We start from the raw sequence: 17528 nt of genomic DNA on the forward strand, positions 1-17528 counted from the left end.
AACACACACATGATCTTTTATAAGTGGATCAGGGGTTATCGGGAGCAGGCAGGAGAATGGGGATGAGAAAACTATCAGCCATGATTGAATGGCGGAGCAGACTCGATGGGCCGAGTGGCTTAATTCTGCTCCTATGTCTTATTGTAAGAAGTCTCACAACACCAGGTTAAAGTCCAACAGGTTTGTTTCCAATCACTAGCTTTCGGAGCACTGCTCCTTCCTCAGGTGAATGCCGATGTCTTATGGTATACAGGACTTTGGTGTTTTCAATATTGTAATCTTTTCGTACCACTACTATGAATTATATTTATATTTTAACGCGTGTGGTCGTAGCTGATTGTTCATTTGTCTGTTCATGTCCATCAGCTGAGCACAGAGACCTCCCTCTCTGCAGTGGTGTTGATACTCTGTCCTCTCCTCTCCCATTCATAAAAGACTGGCAGTAATTGCAGGCTGCCTTGATCAAATATGGCCGCGCCCAGCCCATTCGCGCCTGTTGCTGCTGCTGCGTGACGTCCTTCCGACCCAGCAATTTCATTCATTTTTTAGTTCCGGAGGATTTGGCGCCAGATTTTGCTGCGAATCAACAGCGGGCCGAAGAGGAGGGAGAATGGGTCCGGAGAGGGAGGCTGGAAGCGAGCCTGAACAGCAGGGTAATGGAGAAGGAAGGGGGTGAAGGAGGGTGTTACAGGGGGCTGGGAGGGAGGGCAGTATCCAGGCAGCACAGACACACTTGTCCAGCAGGCAGTGTTCCTGCTGCCGGTGATTGTCCAGGAGCTGATGACCGCACTCTCCGGATCAATTGGCTTTGTATTTGCACCCAGGCCGCTCGGGGTAGTGTTGCAGACACGGGCGGTGCGCTGGGACCAGCTCCCTGTGCTGTAGCTGTTGGTCCAGTTTCTGCCTGTCACCCACCCGACCTACATGCACAGCCCCTGCCTGCACTGGAAGTGTCTGCTTTGTAAAAACAAAATGTTGACGCTCGCCCTGGGATGGTGACTTAAAACTCGATTCAACTTTGCGAAGTGTAGCGCACGAACACAGGAAGTTTTGAGTTATCACCTGATTTCATTGCCCCCCCCCCCGTGTTTGGTGATGGGACATCACAGAGTGAAACTCACAGCTGCCAAAAGTCACTGCTGTGTGTTGCCCAATCTTCATACATCTGCGGGGGTTACTTTAGAAAAAAGACATCAGCTCTGTGCACCTGATGAATTTCTAACACATAGTATTCTTAATTTGTAACACCAGTATTCTTGCGATTGTGTGTTTTAATGACCATTCTTTATAGCGATCCTCCGACAGACCTGCAGTGAAAACATGGTGGCTAAGTTCAGGATAACCACGGAATCTTAGACAAGTTGTCAGCCTTGGTAGAGTGAGCTGCCACCGTTCTGATTGGTATAAGGATTAGATATAACCTGATTCATGTTTTTTAAAAAGTAGATAGATTTTATTCCAAACACCATACAAAAGTCCAATATAAACATGATTCGAACAGTTTGTCAATATCTCCCCCTTTTCTACCCTAAACTACCCCAACTTCCCTGCCACCCCCCACCAGATCTTCAAATATGGACAGAAAAAACTCCACTGTGCATAAAACCCCTCTTCTGACCCCCCAAGATCGAACTTGAGAACTTGATTTTCTCCAGTATTAAGAATTCATACAAACCTCCCAATCATACCGAAATCCCTGGTGGCGTGAGCGACCTCCAACTCAGTAAGATTCGCCGCCGGTCAATCAGAGAGGCAAAGGGCATGACATCGGCCCCCTTCCCCTCCAGCCGCTCCAGTAAATCCGAAACCCCAAAATTTGCCACCAAAGGGCACGGCGACATCTTCACCCCTACTATTTCTTAAAGGACCTCGAAAACCGCAGCTCAGTAATCCCCGACTTTATGCATCCCCAGAAAGTATATGAGTGTGGTTCGCTGGCCCCCTCCCACATATCTTGCATACATCTTCCACCTTCTGGAAAAACCCACTCCTACAGGCCCAAGTCATTTCAGCCCAAGCATCACCTTCAGCTGTATAAGGCTCATCCTAGCACAGGACGAGGTTGAATTGATCTGGTGCATTATTTCATTCCATGCCCCTCCACCCAAGCTCAATCCCCAGTTCCTCCTCCCATTTCTGCTTTATCCCCTCCACTGACACCTCCGCCTCCACCAGCCACCTATAAATGTCCCCAGTCCGCTCCTCCCCAGCTCATCTGGGGTCAACAACGTATTTAACAGCTTGTGCTTTGGCAGCTGAGGGAAGAACGGCAGTCCCTACCGTGCAAAACCCCAGACCTGAAAATATTTAAATTCGCTCCCTCGTGGCATTTCGAACTTCTCCTGCAATTCCTCTAACCCGTGAACAATGAGGTCCCCAACCCGCTCTATCACTTCCCTCGTTTGTAAATTTAGAGTACCCAATTTTGTTTTCCAATTAAGGGGAAATTTAGCGTGGCCAATTCACCTACCAGGCACATGTGCTGTGACCCGGGGCCAGGATTGGACCCGGGTTGTCGATGCCGTGAGGCAGCAGTGCCAACCACTGCACCATCGTGCTGCCCCTCTATCCCTTCTCTGTACCAACTCCCGTACATTGCATCCATCCCTCCTGGAAGAAACCTGTGGTTACCAAATATTGGGGCCAATACCAACATATGTCCTTGATTAAAAGTGGCACCTCAATTGGTTCCAAATTCTGAGAGATGATACAAGAACGGGATTGCTGGTGTATCTATCTGGAGAAAATAGGAGTGGGGCCTTCACCTCGAGCTCTTTCCCAGTCATGGGCCACCTGAATACCTAGATACTGAATAAAAGCAAATTACTGCGGATACTGGAATCTGAAATGAAAGAGAAAATGCTGGAAAATCTCAGCAGGTCTGGCAGCATCTGTAGGGAGAGAAAAGAGCTAACGTTTCGAGTCCGATGACTTTTTGTCAAAGCTAACAGACAGATTTCCCACTTTCTCTGTCTGTTATCTTTGACAGAGTCATCGGACTCGAAACATTATCTCTTTTCATCCCTACAGGTGCTGCCAGACCAGCTGAGATTTTCCAGCATTTTCTCTTTCGTACCCAGATACTGAAACTGTGTCCCGGCCACCTTGAATGGCAGGGTTTCCTAAATCTGCACTCCTGTCCTGGGCGTTCATCGGAAATTCCTCGCCTTTCCCGATTTCATCAACCCCACACACTCCATTATCTCCTGCAACCCCAATGGCGCATCCAATCTCTGTCTGTCCCCATCAACACCAGTCAATCCAAACAATTCCCCATATCCACATCTCCACGCGCACCCCCCCCCCCCCCCCCCCCCCACTCCCTCCTTCCGGAGCTCAGATCTATACAGCCCCCGACAGAAGGCCTCATCAAATGGCTCTCGCAGAACTTTTTATCTGCCAGGAGCGCCAAACCTAACCTCCACCCTGGTCTTTGAACCCGTCCCGTTTTCAACCTCACGACCACAAAATGCGGCGCATGATCCGAGATTACTATCCCTGCCCCGGGATTACTATTACTATCCCTATCCCCGCCCCCACGACTCCTGACGGCACCGCCTTCCCCTCCACAAAGAAATCTATGCGGGAGTATACCCGATGTATATGGGAAAAGAAGGAGTACACCCCACTCTTCTGGATGCCTGTACCTCCACGCATCCATCCATTTAAACCTCACATGCTACATGTCACTATCCCCATTGAGAGTTTTGCATCCCCCCCCCCATCCCTTAACAAGGTCCGCCATCCCCACCTAGCACAGATCTTGCCCAACCATCTGGAATCACTCTAACCTGGACCCATCAAAATGGTCACATCCTCCAATTTCTCCTAAACCCAAGCAGAAAACCAACTGTGTCATCAGCCCCCCCCACCCTCCCTGGCCAACTACATTGGCCTACACCCCCACACTGCTCCCGTTTACCAGCATACCCTACTAGCATGGCAACTCCCACCTGGAGATCCAGACAAAGGACTACACCCATACCGCTCAAACTACCCTTCACCTGGTCTGCTTCCTGCCGTGCTCTTTCAACCTGTCCCTCACCAGGCCCCCCTACCAGAACCCCCTCTCCCCGACTTTGCTCCAGCAAATCTCCATAACATTCCCTCTTCGACACAATCCCACATAAATCCAACATGTGCAAAGAACAACCGAATGCGCACGCATATTACATACACCTATAATTCCAAAAAACCCATCCTAAAACTCAGCATGTACAAGAAACAACAACATATCATTTGCAAAATGAGCATGTTCATAACAAGTCATAAAACAAAAAATTCCCAACCCATGTCCCTTGATAAAGTTATCCACCTTCTCTGGCATAGTAAAGTAATGTACCCTGCCCTCAAAAGTCACCCAAAGTTTGGTTGGGTGCAACATCCCAAACAGAACCTTGCTCCAAAGACTTGGCCTTATTGAACACTGCCTGCCATTTGGTCAGGTCAGCACCAATGTCCTGATAAATCTGAATCCAATTTCCATTCCAGCTGCAGTCTCGAGTTGCCTTAGCCCACCTCAGAATCTCCCGCTTGTCCTGGAACGACCACCGTGGCAACTCCCCAGCTCTCAACTTGTGTTTTAAGGATCGATGGGTACGATCCACCTCTGGGACCTTATCAAAGACCCCTACATTAACCAACTTTTCGAACATCCTCGAAATGTAGCCCATGACACCCGTTCCCTCCACCCTCCTCCGACAGAACTATGATTCGCAAATTCTGCCGCCTGGACTAATTCTCCTGGTCGTCCACTATCGCCCACAGCAACTTGCAGGCCTCCCCCAGCATCGGCATCTCTGTCTCCAACGACACGGTCCATTCACTTATGATACCTCCCTTTCTACCTCTTAGATCATTGCACACCTTGTGACTCGAAGCGATTCTCCACCCGATCCAAAGTCCCACGAAGAGGGGCTGTTGCTCCCTCAATCACACTGGATAAGTTCCTCTGCATCTCCGTTCGCTGTTGACAACTCCCCCTTGATAAAGTCCCAACTCCCCCTTGATAAAGTCCATCACCTGCTCCACAGGCAGTGTGGCAGATGACGATGACCCTGCCCCCTCCGATGTTTTTTCCACTGGTGCTGCGCCATGTGTGTCCTCCAACTCCTGGGCTAGGACTCTCACCGACTTTTGCCGGGTGTGATACCCTGCCGATATTCCATTCGGTGGTTGGGGGGGGGGGGGAGCACCACCATCCACTCACTCCTCACTTTTTTCCACAAAAAATCTGCCATTAACTGGGTAGAAAGGGCCAAAACCAACACTTGCAAGCGGGAGCCACCTTGTGTGCGACTGATCAGATCATGGCTGCCATTGGAAGTCTCCTGGTTCATTCTTAACATACTCCATCCTTGAGAGTCTTTGCAGGACTTTGAATTTCTCAGCAATCTACTGTAAATGCTTCTCCACATAAACAGTTGCCCTTCTCTTGGGATGATGGTGCAAGCAACAAAGCAGTTTACTGTTTTGCCAAGCTGCAATGTCAGCAGTGACTGAAGAGACTGATTCTTCAGTGGCAATCCTCTTACAGTAAACATTGTGCTCTCGTCATTTTAAATCTAATCTGCATGTATTTTGTATTAACTTTTGCCAATATAATTCTTTAACACTGCCTAAAAGAGTGACTTGTTACCGAAGCTTTTTGTCTTCCACTCATCAGAACAAGCACAAGAATACCAAATTTCAAGCAATTGGGTCTACTACAGTAGAATAAGGTGCTGATTGGTTGGCAAGTTGACTCTGGCTGATGCAGTGTGTCTTTTTGGACTGATAGCAGCATCCTGTTAGTGGTAAAGACCATTTGCATAGCCGTTGCTGAGGTGATTGGTTTCCAAAACCCTGGCCACCTTCTTTTGTGCTAGATTCCAACCAATAGGGAGTTTCCCCCGATTCACATTGACCTCTATTTTCCTTGGACTCCTTGATGCCCTACTCGGTCAAATATTGCCTTGATGTCATGGGCAGTCACTTTCACCTCACCTTTGCAATTGAATTCCTTTGTACATGTTTGGTCCAAGGCTGTAATGAGGCCTGGAGCCACATGGCTCAGGCAGAGCAGAGCAGTGAGTGGATTATTGCGGAATAAGTGCTGCTTGATAGCAATGTCAATCTTCCATCACTTTGATTGAGAGTGGACTGATGATAATGAACGGATTGGATTTATTCTGCTTTTATATGGACTGATGTGCCTGGACAATTTTCCATATGGATGCTGTAACTGTACTGGAAAAGATTAGCTTCGGGCATAGTTAGTACTGTAGTTTAGTGCTACAACTGGGATGCTGTCACTGCCCAGCATGGTCAGTGTCTTCTGGAGATTATATGCGCTGGAGCGCATTAGTTGAAATCTGACTTCTGTGATGTTGGGGCCACAGGAGAAGGCCGAGATGCATCACCCACTTGACACTTTTGGCTGAAGCTATTTTCAAATGCTTCAGCCTTGTCTTTTACACTCGCATGAAAAACTGTGACATCATTGAGGATGGGATGTGTGCAGAACCTCCTAATATTAGTTGTTTTATTGTCGACCATCTTTCAAGATGGATATGGCAGGACTACATACAGAACTTTGAGCTGATCTGTTGATTGTGAAATTACATAGTTTTGTCAATTGCATGCTGCTTGCACTATCCAGCATGCATGTCGTCCTCTGCTGTCATTTCACCAGGTTGGCACCTTATATTTGGGTATGCCTGGTGCTGCTCCCAGTTTGCTGTTTGGCGCTGAGTTGGTCTCCTGGTTTGATGGTGTTGATACTGAGGGGGATGCTGGACTATGAGGCCATAGATTGTGGTTGAGTATAATTCTACTTCTGCTGATGACTCATAACTCCTCAAGGCCATTATTTATTGCCGATTACTAATTGATCAGAAGGTGGTGGTGAACTGCCTTCGTGTACAGTTGTAGTCCATGTGCTGAGGTACACCTACAGTGCTGTTAGGGAAGGAGTTCCACGGTTTTGACCCAGTGATGGTTAAGGAACAGTTTCAAATCCGGATAGTGTGCGACTTGAAAGGGGGTTTACAGGCGGTGGTGTTCTTTTGCATCTGCTGCCCATAACGCTCTAGGTGGTAAAGGTCAGGGATTTGGAAGGTGGTGTTGAAGGAGCCTTGGTGAGTTGCTGTACCGTATCCTGTCTCTTGTGGATGCTGCTGTCACTTTGTCGGTGGTGGGGGACTAGACCACTGTGTCACCACCTATGGTGGGTCTGACCTGCCAGTGAGACAGAACATTCTGAGAGACTCGCAGAGGATCTTAGGTTAAAAGTCAACCACACTGAGTCTCGTGTAGACCAGACCAAGTAGAGATGACAGATTTCTTCCCCAAAGGATGTAAGGGAGTCTCACGGGATTTTATAATAATGTATTAGTTTAATGGCTAATGTAAGTGAGACTAACTTTTTATTCCAGATTTAAAGCAAAATTAAATTCCTCATGAATGAATCCAAATTTTCAGATGAGGTCTTTGTCTGCAACTAATGGTAGAAAAGTGATTCACTTTTAGAGCTAAGTTTGCTATAGATGCCACACAATGTTTAAAAATTCATTCATGGGATGTGGGCATTATCGGCTCGGCCAGCATTTATTGCCCATCCCTAGTTTCCACCGAGAAGGTGGTGGTGAGCTGTCGCCCTTAACCAGTGCAGTCCAAGTGGTGTGAAGTGAAACTCGCACAATCATAGAACAGTAGCTAAGTAGGCTGTTCAGCCCATCGACTCTGTGTCAGCTCTTAGCAATTCAATTTTTTCCACTCAGATTAATGTATCAGTGTGGATTAATGTATGATCGTGTTTCAAATTTAGCTTCTCAAGATGGTGCTGACTCTTGTAGCTTGGCAACAACACGCTCGAAACGTAATCGCAAAGAGAAAGGAGGACGAGTAGCAGCGCTGGAACGCCTGAAGAAGGCCAAGGCTGGCGAGAAAATAAAATATGAGGTAAATTGGATCATTTGAAATTTTGAAAAGCCAATTTGACGGGGGAGGACATTGTATTTCTGGAGATGTATATTAACTTAAAAATTCTGATAATTAAATTTCCAGTCATATTCTCCATTTGGTGCTTGTGCTGATAAGAAAACCAAATTAACGTGATTAATATTAGTTGATGGGGCAAAATTGTATCTGTAATGATTGTTGAAGATTCTATAGATGAAGTGGGAGGCAGTGTCTTTTGTAGATGTGATCTAGAGTCCTGACTGTTACGTTGCTTCGCAGTCGCTGCCAGGGTTTAGGACATCACCGAACACGTACAAAGGCCCCTCAAATCACAGAGTGAGTTGTCCGTGGTCGTGCTTCGTAAATAGGTTAGATTTGATATCTGCAAATACAATTCAAGGAGCTATATTTTAGATGAAGCAGTAAAACCATCAGGCTAATAATCTGGAATTACATTGTGCCAAAAGTTGGACTGAACAGGGAGAAAAAGATTAGGATTCTCCATACATGGCTGGAAGGCTAGGGTAGAAAGAGGGTTTCAAATTCCTGAGACACTGGGACTACCTTTGGGAACAGGGAAGTTTGTGAGTTTGTGAAGGTAGGACGGTGTTCCAGTTCGGTCAAGTCCACTTCTTTTTCCACATGGTACAACGTAGTGTTGAACCTTCTGCCTTTCAGATTGAAAAGATCTCAAATGTTTATGAGGAACTTGATGAAGATCAGTATTCCAAACTAGTATGTGAACGACAGGATGACGACTGGATAGTTGACGATGGTATGTACTTAACTTCATTAAATGCCCTCTTTTTATATTGGAGCTGTGAGACCTGCTGAGGCAAATTTCTTAAGACTTGACGGGAGTCATCTGTCTAAGTACCTGTGTCTCTAAATGAGATATGTTTACTGTTATTCTGGAGAACTTGTTAATATTATGTTTCTGTTTGCCAGATGGGATTGGTTATGTGGAAGATGGTCGTGAAATTTTTGATGATGATTTGGAGGAAGATGTCTTTAATGCAAAAAACAAAGGTAAGCATTCAGCAATAAAAACTGAGAATGCTGGACATTCTCAGCAGCTCAGACAGCATGTATGGAGTGAGAAACTGAGTTGATGCTTCTGCTCCATGAACTTGCTTCAGAACTTGAAGAAGTTAGTAACAGTTTTTCAACAAGTACAGAAGCAGAGCTCTTACCTGAAACTAACAGCCAGTTTCTCTCTCCACGGATACTGTCTGACCGGAATGTTTCTGTCATATTCCGTTATTTAGACGTCGTCTTTTTGTTAAAATGCCTGCATTGCTGTTTGCTACTGTGTTTTTTTTAATAGGGAAAGAAAAGTCCAATGCCAATAAAGACAAGAAAAATGTTAGGAATATGATGGTTTCAAAACCCAACAACATCAAATCTATGTTTTTGGCCAGCGCGACCAAGAAAAAAGCTGAGGTGTGGCATAATTTCTTTGTTGTAAATGAGATGCATGTTTCCTGATTTTCCCATTACTTGTGGATTTTCTTTTTTTTTTCTCCACCTCTTGTTCTTATCGCAAGCTGCCTTCTTGGCAAGAGCCTGGAAACAAAATGCAATTTGTAAAAATCCGATATTGTTGTGCTTTGTAGGAAGGAAGGATATTCATAGAATTTACAGTGCAGAAGGAGGCCATTCGGCCCATCGAGTCTGCACCGGCTCTTGGAAAGAGCACCCTACCCAAGCCCACACCACCCTATCCCCATAACCCAGTAACCCCACTCAACCAACACTAAGGGCAATTTTGGACACGAAGGGCAATTTAGCAAGGCCAATCCATCTAACCTGCACATCTTTGGACAGTGGAAGGAAACCGGAGCACTTGGAGGAAACCCACGCAAACACGGGGAGAACGTGCAGACTCCGCACAGACAGTGACCCAGCCGGGAATCAAACCTGGGACCCTGGAGCTGTGAAGCAATTGTGCTAATCACTATGCTACCGTGCTGCCCCTTTTGAAGGTAGCAATTTGTGGGTTTCATTCGGTTTCCTACCACAAGTCCCGAAAGACGCGCTGTTAGGTGAATTGGACATTCTGAACTCTCCCTCTGTGTACCCGAGTATGCCGGAATGTGGCGACTAGGGGATTTTCACAGTAACGTCATTGCAGTGTGAATGTAAGCCTACTTGTGACACTAATAATGATTGTTATAAACCAATATTGTTAGTGTGCAACGGACATTATATATGGAAATACATTAAATTGTTGATTTTCTGAGTGCATTAAGATCACACATATTTTTTGCGTGGCATGGTGGCACAGTGGTTAGCACAGCGGCCTCACGTCGCCGTGGACCCGGGTTTGATCCCGCCCCTGGGGCACATCCGTGTGGAGTTTGCACATTCTCCCCGTGTCTGCGTGGGTCTCATCCCCCCACAACCCAAAAAGATGTGCAGGGTAGGTGAATTGGCCAAGCTAAACTGTCCCTTTACTGGAAAAACAAGAATCGGGCACTCTAAATTTATTTTAAAAAACACATATTTTCCTTGCCGTTGTTCTTTACCATTTTTCTTCATTTTTTACTCGCGCTGCACATTCTGGGGTCCTGAGAACTTCAGTTAAAAGGAAATAAGGAAAGTGTTGGGGTTGTCAAAGGTCTGACTTCTTAATTGTGCCCTGAATGTCCATTTAAAAAAAAAAATAACTTCAGGACTTCATCAGTGTCCCACTGTAATATGCTTGGGGAAGGATTTAACTTGTACTCGAGTATAAGAAACATCTCCAAGTTTTGTGAGCAATTTCTTCCTGTAAAATTTTGTGTCAAAGTTGACCAGGAACGATTGCCTTCCTCACGGTAGGAGAGGATGTCCTGAGGCAGTGGGCTATTGCTTAATTTAAAGATGCAAAAGCATTGCTGGAGTGATTGGTTAGGTTTTGGTATTTGGGGCAGTAAGGTGACAACAAAGCCTAATCTGACTATTGGCCTCAAAGTGTGGAGCTAGTTTGCCAATCAAAGTCTTACCAGCCACAAATCTGTTTGAATCCTTCCCAAACGTCATTTTTGTTTTCTTTTTATAAATTTAGTGTACCCAATTCTTTTTTTTCCCAATTAAGGGGAAATTTAGCATGGCCAATCCACCTACCCTGCACATCTTTTGGGTTGTGGGGGCGAAACCCACGCAAAACACGGGTAGAACGTGCAAACTCCACACGGACAGTGACCCAGAGCCGGGATCGAACCTGGGACCTCGGCGCCATGAGGCTGCAGGGCTAACCCACTGCGCCACCGTGCTGCCCCCCCAATGTCATTTTGATGCCACATCCTGCATCAGCACAACTCGCATTGCGCATCTTAAAGTTGAACATCCGCTGAATTGCAGTATTCCTGCTGTACCTTTAAAATCTATTTCAGATTTTGTAACAATTTGGATTTTTGACTGTCAGCGTTGGCAGCATAGAAAATCAGTTTTTTTAATAACCGTAGAGAACCAGACTCGTGAGTTTAATTCCCATCCTCCACCTATATTCCAAGTTTAAAACACAACCTTAGTGCACAGGAAGCCATTCAGCCCATCATACCTGTGGAGGCTCTCTAAATTATTCACTTAGTCCCTTTCCCCAAGCTCTTTTAACGTATTTTTCATTTTTCTAATACTTACACACTTACTCTTTTTTCAAAAAAGTTTTTGTGAATTTTGCTTTTGCCACTGTTTCTCATGTTGTACCTATGTTACAAAGGTAATATAATTCTCCTAAGCTCTGTGTTCTTTTGATGCAATCTTCTACTTATGAGAACCTTGCAGAATGTTGACTATTTCTCTTGGATTTCCTCACCATCTTCTTTGCTTTGATGAAATTCCCTCGGGTTCTCGTGATCCTTTTTCCTAATATGACAGGGAATCTTTTCTCTGCCCTGCATGGCTTCTACATAGATCATAGAATTTACAGTGCAGAAGGTGCAGACTATTTTCATAAAGTAAGATGCCCACATTTGGGCATCTGTAATCTAATTGGTCCAACTAAAGTTCTATATATGATAGCATTAATATATTTTTGCTTGGATACTCAATGCTTTTTTTAATAATGATACCTTAGTTTCTCTGGTGGACTCCTAGATTATAATACCAGGCAGGAGCTTCCCTGTTATATTTTGCAGAGGTATGCTTATTTTTGGGTCAATATGGAAAAGCATTAATGGTGCAATAAATAAAATACTGCAGGTTCTGAAAATCTGAAATGAAAATAACGCTGGAAATACTCAACAGATCAGGCAAAATCTGAGGAGCCTGAAACAGAATTAATATTTTGAGCGGAATATGACACTTGTACATGGAGAATTGCCCGCCAACAGGGCACTCCGATACAAAGAATTGAAAATAGACCCCCCCCCACATCACCCTCTGGTAACGGGAGCAGAAATTCTCCCTCTGGCCAACTACTTGCCACCCAAACTTTCATCATCGCTTCCATTCCAAATTTTCGTCTCCTTTAGTCCCCTTACTTTCCAAATTACCGTTATTGCCCTAGCCTCTTCGACTAATTTTGATCATTCTATCCTTGCAGATCAGCCCATCTTCAACCTTCCATTCCCCCTCCCAAAGCGCGGAAATTGACAGTGTTGGAAGATTGCTTGTTCGAGATCTCTGCTATTTCATCCTGTTATGCAATCCTGCCAAGCTCTCGCTTCCTCTGACTGACCCTGACAACCTATACATCTCCCTCTTCCCTTCACCCATACTCTGGAATTCCCTTCCTTAACATCTGCCTTTCTACCTAACCCTTTTAAGGTTGTCCTCGAAATTTACCTCTTTGGCCAAGCTTTTGGATACCCCAACAATCTTGGCTTGATTGGATTGTTTATTGTGACATGTACCGAGGTACAGTGAAAATTATTTTTCTGCGTGCAGCTCAAATGGATCATTTAGTACATGAAAAAAGAATACACAATAGGGCAACACAAGGTACACAATGTAAATACATAGTCGCAGGCGTCAGGTGAAGCATATAGGATTCTAGTATTAATCAGACCAGTCCAGAAGAGGGTCATTTCGGAGTCTGGTAGTAGCGGTGAAGAAACTGTTCTCAGACTTTTGTATCTCCTGCCCGATGGAAGAAGTTAGAAGAGTGATTACCCCGGGTGGGACTGGTTTTTGATTATGCTGCCTACTTTTCCAAGGCAGTGGGGGGTGTAGACAGAGTTAATGGATAGCAGGTGGGTTTGCGTGATGGACTGGGCGGTGTTCACAACTCTCTGTAGTTTCTTGCAGTCTTGGGACAAGCAGTTACCATACCAGGCTGTGAATATATATATATATATATATATATCTCGTTGTAAATGACTTTTGTTCAATTTTACAATCTTTTTGCAGAAAGATGTTGATCTGACCAAGGATGATCTACTGGGAGATATACTTCAGGATCTTCATGCAGAGGTAAAGAACCAAATCATGTTTGAATTATTTCAGTTAATTGCATTGCGTGCTGTGACTTGCTTATTCCCTCTTCCTATTTTGTTTTTTTTTGTTTTTGCATCTATTGCATTTGTGTTTATGTATTCTTAAGTAATCAAGTGTTTGAACTTAACAGGCATCTTCACAACCTGCGCCACCACCTGCTGTAGTTTTAAAGAGGAGGAAGCCTGCTGGGGTATCAGCAAATCCATTTTCTGTCAAACCACCCACCCATAAGGTACCTCAGTAAATGGTTTTGACAAATTGCAAAATAAAATCATCTCTATGCTTTGAATTGGAAAGCGAACAGTAACATTTCTGATGTGGTCTAATTTGACTGCTTCTGATTGTTGAACGGAACCTGGGACATGTGTTCCTAGCTATTCTTTTTGTATCCTGATTAACGTGTATGCATTTTAAAAAAGTGTACAATTTAAAATATCTCTTTATCAATGAACAGATTTTCTAATGCCGTTTTGAGCCCTTCTCTGCCAGCACTACAGCAAATATGTTGCAGAATTTACAATGCATATATATTCTAATTCTGCTTCTGTCTCTGCTGAAATCAAATATCAGGTTGTTATGCATCTTGCACACAGCTTGGGCTTGGTCTTGAAGACCAAAAATGTACACCACTGAGGTGATTGTAATTATGCTTGTAGAAGAGGCCACTGTCCATAAGATTCTAACAAGTCGATCATGTGAAATGTCGATTCAGCAAAAGGTTTTGCAAAGTGTGCAGTTAAATTACTTCCCAGCGCTTCATGCCATTTCACTGTCACATGATGAGCTGTCTTCATAATAATAATAATCGCTAATTGTCACAAGTAGGCTTCAATTAAGTTACTGTGAAAAGCCCCTAGTTACCACATTCCACCGCTTGTTCGGGGAGGCCGGTATGGGAATTGAACCCATGCTGCTGGCCTTGTTCTGTATTACAAGCCAGCTGTTTAGCCCACTGTGCTAAACCAGTCCCGGTTCATATCAGTGGGATTGATGATGATCTCTGGCTCTAGGGTTCTCAATGAGAGTCAGAGAAGGGATGTGACCACAGGGCCACCAAAATTTGAAGCAAGCAGGTAAACCCAAAAGCAATGATGAGGTGATTTTATCCCCCCGGCCGTCCGCCTGCCCTTCGCCACCCAGCTAACCAGTGCTGGGTTTTATAATGTATAAATTGCTTGAAGGAGGGAAGACCGACAGACAGGAGATCCACACTTTTGTAGGATGATTTGTGGGGCTATAGTGAATAATTGAATCTTCTAAAAGGAATGAGGAGAGAACTTTTAGAACATAGAACGATACAGCGCAGTACAGGCCCTTCGGCCCTCGATGTTGCACCGACATGGAAAAAATCTAAAGGCCATCTAACCTACACTATGCCCTTATCATCCATATGCTTATCCAATAAATTTTTAAATGCCCTCAATGTTGGCATGTTCACTACTGTTGCAGGTAGGGCATTCCACGGCCTCACCACTCTTTGCGTAAAAAACCCACCTCTGACCTCTGTCCTATATCTATTACCCCTCAATTTAAGGCTATGTCCCCTCGTGCTAGCCACCTCCATCCGCGGGAGAAGGCTCTCGCTGTCCACCCTATCTAACCCTCTGATCATTTTGTATGCCTCTATTAAGTCACCTCTTAACCTTCTTCTCTGTAACGAAAACAACCTCAAGTCCATTAGCCTTTCCTCATAAGATTTTCCCTCCATACCAGGCAACATCCTGGTAAATCTCCTCTGCACCCGTTCCAAAGCTTCCACGTCCTTCCTATAATGAGGCGACCAGAACTGTACGCAATACTCCAAATGCGGCCGTACTAGAGTTTTGTACAACTGCAACATGACCTCATGGCTCCGGAACTCAATCCCTCTACCAATAAAGGCCAACACACCATAGGCCTTCTTCACAACCCTATCAACCTGGGTGGCAACTTTCAGGGATCTATGTACATGGACACCGAGATCCCTCTGCTCATCCACACTACCAAGAATTTTACCATTAGCCAAATGTTCCGCATTTCTGTTATTCTTTCCAAAGTGAATCACCTCACACTTCTCCACATTAAACTCCATTTGCCACCTCTCAGCCCAGCTCTGCAGCTTATCTATGTCCCTCTGTAACCTGCAACATCCTTCCGCACTGTCTACAACTCCACCGACTTTAGTGTCGTCTGCAAATTTACTCACCCATCCTTCTGCGCCCTCCTCTAGGTCATTTATAAAAATGACAAACAGCAACGGCCCCAGAACAGATCCTTGTGGTACGCCACTCGTAACTGAACTCCATTCTGAACATTTCCCATCAACTACCACTCTCTGTCTTCTTTCAACTAGCCAATTTCTGATCCACATCTCTAAATCACCCTCAATCCCCAGCCTCCGTATTTTCTGCAATAGACGACCGTGGGGAACCTTATCAAACGCTTTACTGAAATCCATATACACCACATCAACTGCTCTACCCTCGTCTACCTGTTCAGTCACCTTCTCAAAGAACTCGATAAGGTTTGTGAGGCATGACCTACCCTTCACAAAACCATGCTGACTATCCCTAATCATATTATTCCTATCGAGATGATTATAAATCGTATCTTTTATAATCCTCTCCAAGACTTTACCCACCACAGACGTTAGGCTCACCGGCCTATAGTTACCGGGGTTATCTCTACTCCCCTTCTTGAACAAAGGGACCACATTTGCTATCCTCCAGTCCTCTGGCACTATTCCTGTAGCCAATGATGACCTAAAAATCAAAGCCAAAGGCTCAGCAATCTCTTCCCTGGCTTCCCAGAGAATCCTAGGATAAATCCCATCCGGCCCCGGGGACTTATCTATTTTCACCTTGTCCAGAATTGCCAACACTTCTTCCCTACGCACCTCAATGCCATCTATTCTAATAGCCTGGGTCTCAGCATTCTCCTCCACAATATTATCTTTTTCTTGAGTGAATACTGACGAAAAGTATTCATTTAGTATCTCGCTTATCTCCTCAGCCTCCACACACAACTTCCCACCACTGTCCTTGACTGGCCCTACTCTTACCCTAGTCATTCTTTTATTCCTGACATACCTATAGAAAGCTTTTGGGTTTTCCTTGATCCTACCTGCCAAAGACTTCTCATGTCCCCTCCTTGCTCGTCTCAGCTCTCTCTTTAGATCCTTCCTCGCTTCCTTGTAAATATCAAGCGCCCCAACTGAAACTTCACGCCTCATCTTCACATAGGCCTCCTTCTTCCTCTTAACAAGAGATTCCACTTCTTTGGTAAACCACGGTTCCCTCGCTCGACCCCTTCCTCCCTGCCTGACTGGTACGTACTTATCAAGAACATGCAATAGCTGTTCCTTGAACAAGCTCCACATATCCAGTGTGCCCAACCCTTGCAACCTACTTCTCCAACCAACACATCCTAAGTCATGTCTAATGGCATCATAATTGCCCTTCCCCCAGCTATAACTCTTGCCCTGCGGGGTATACTTATCCCTTTCCATCACTAACGTAAAGGTCACCGAATTGTGGTCACTGTTTCCAAAGTGCTCACCTACCTCCAGATCTAACACCTGGCCTGGTTCATTACCCAAAACCAAATCCAATGTGGCCTCGCCTCTTGTTGGCCTGTCAACATATTGTGTCAGGAAACCCTCCTGCACACATTGTACAAAGAATGACCCATCTAATGTACTCGAACTATAACTTTTCCAGTCAATATTTGGAAAGTTAAAGTCTCCCATAACAACTACCCTGTTACTTTCGCTCTTTTCCAGAATCATCTTCGCCATCCTTTCCTCTACATCCCTAGAACTATTTGGTGGCCTATAGAAAACTCCCAACAGGGTGACCTCTCCTTTCCTGTTTCTAACCTCAGCCCATACTACCTCAGAAGAAGAGTCCCCATCTAGCATCCTTTCCGCCACCGTAATACTGTCCTTGACTAGCAGCGCCACACCTCCCCCTCTTTTGCCCCCTTCTCTGAGCTTACTAAAACACCTAAACCCCGGAACCTGCAACAACCATTCCTGTCCCTGCTCTATCCATGTCTCAAATGGGTGAACAAACACTGGGTATAGCAGTGAACCAGAGAGGAGAGCAGCCAAAAGCAAGGAATTTGGGGCTGTGGGTGAGAAAGGTCTTTGATGACCCCTGACACCCTCCTTACAATATTTTGATCTT

At 45.1% G+C, this 17528-nt stretch overlaps 1 protein-coding gene across 1 annotated transcript in view; it reads left to right on the top strand.

Annotated features, from left to right (window-relative positions):
- The first annotated feature begins 524 nt into the window (after positions 1-524).
- Positions 525-17528, top strand: part of pola1 (polymerase (DNA directed), alpha 1) — a 373540-nt gene continuing 356536 nt past the window's right edge. Inside the window, exons 1-7 of the mRNA XM_038802241.1 lie at positions 525-653; positions 7808-7941; positions 8620-8716; positions 8890-8970; positions 9269-9384; positions 13276-13338; positions 13493-13594. Coding sequence (XP_038658169.1) covers positions 611-653; positions 7808-7941; positions 8620-8716; positions 8890-8970; positions 9269-9384; positions 13276-13338; positions 13493-13594 — 636 coding nt within the window. The 5' untranslated portion in view covers positions 525-610. The remainder of the gene's footprint in view (positions 654-7807; positions 7942-8619; positions 8717-8889; positions 8971-9268; positions 9385-13275; positions 13339-13492; positions 13595-17528) is intronic.

The sequence above is a fragment of the Scyliorhinus canicula genome, chromosome 7 (assembly GCF_902713615.1).
Source record: "Scyliorhinus canicula chromosome 7, sScyCan1.1, whole genome shotgun sequence".
NCBI lineage: Eukaryota > Metazoa > Chordata > Chondrichthyes > Carcharhiniformes > Scyliorhinidae > Scyliorhinus > Scyliorhinus canicula.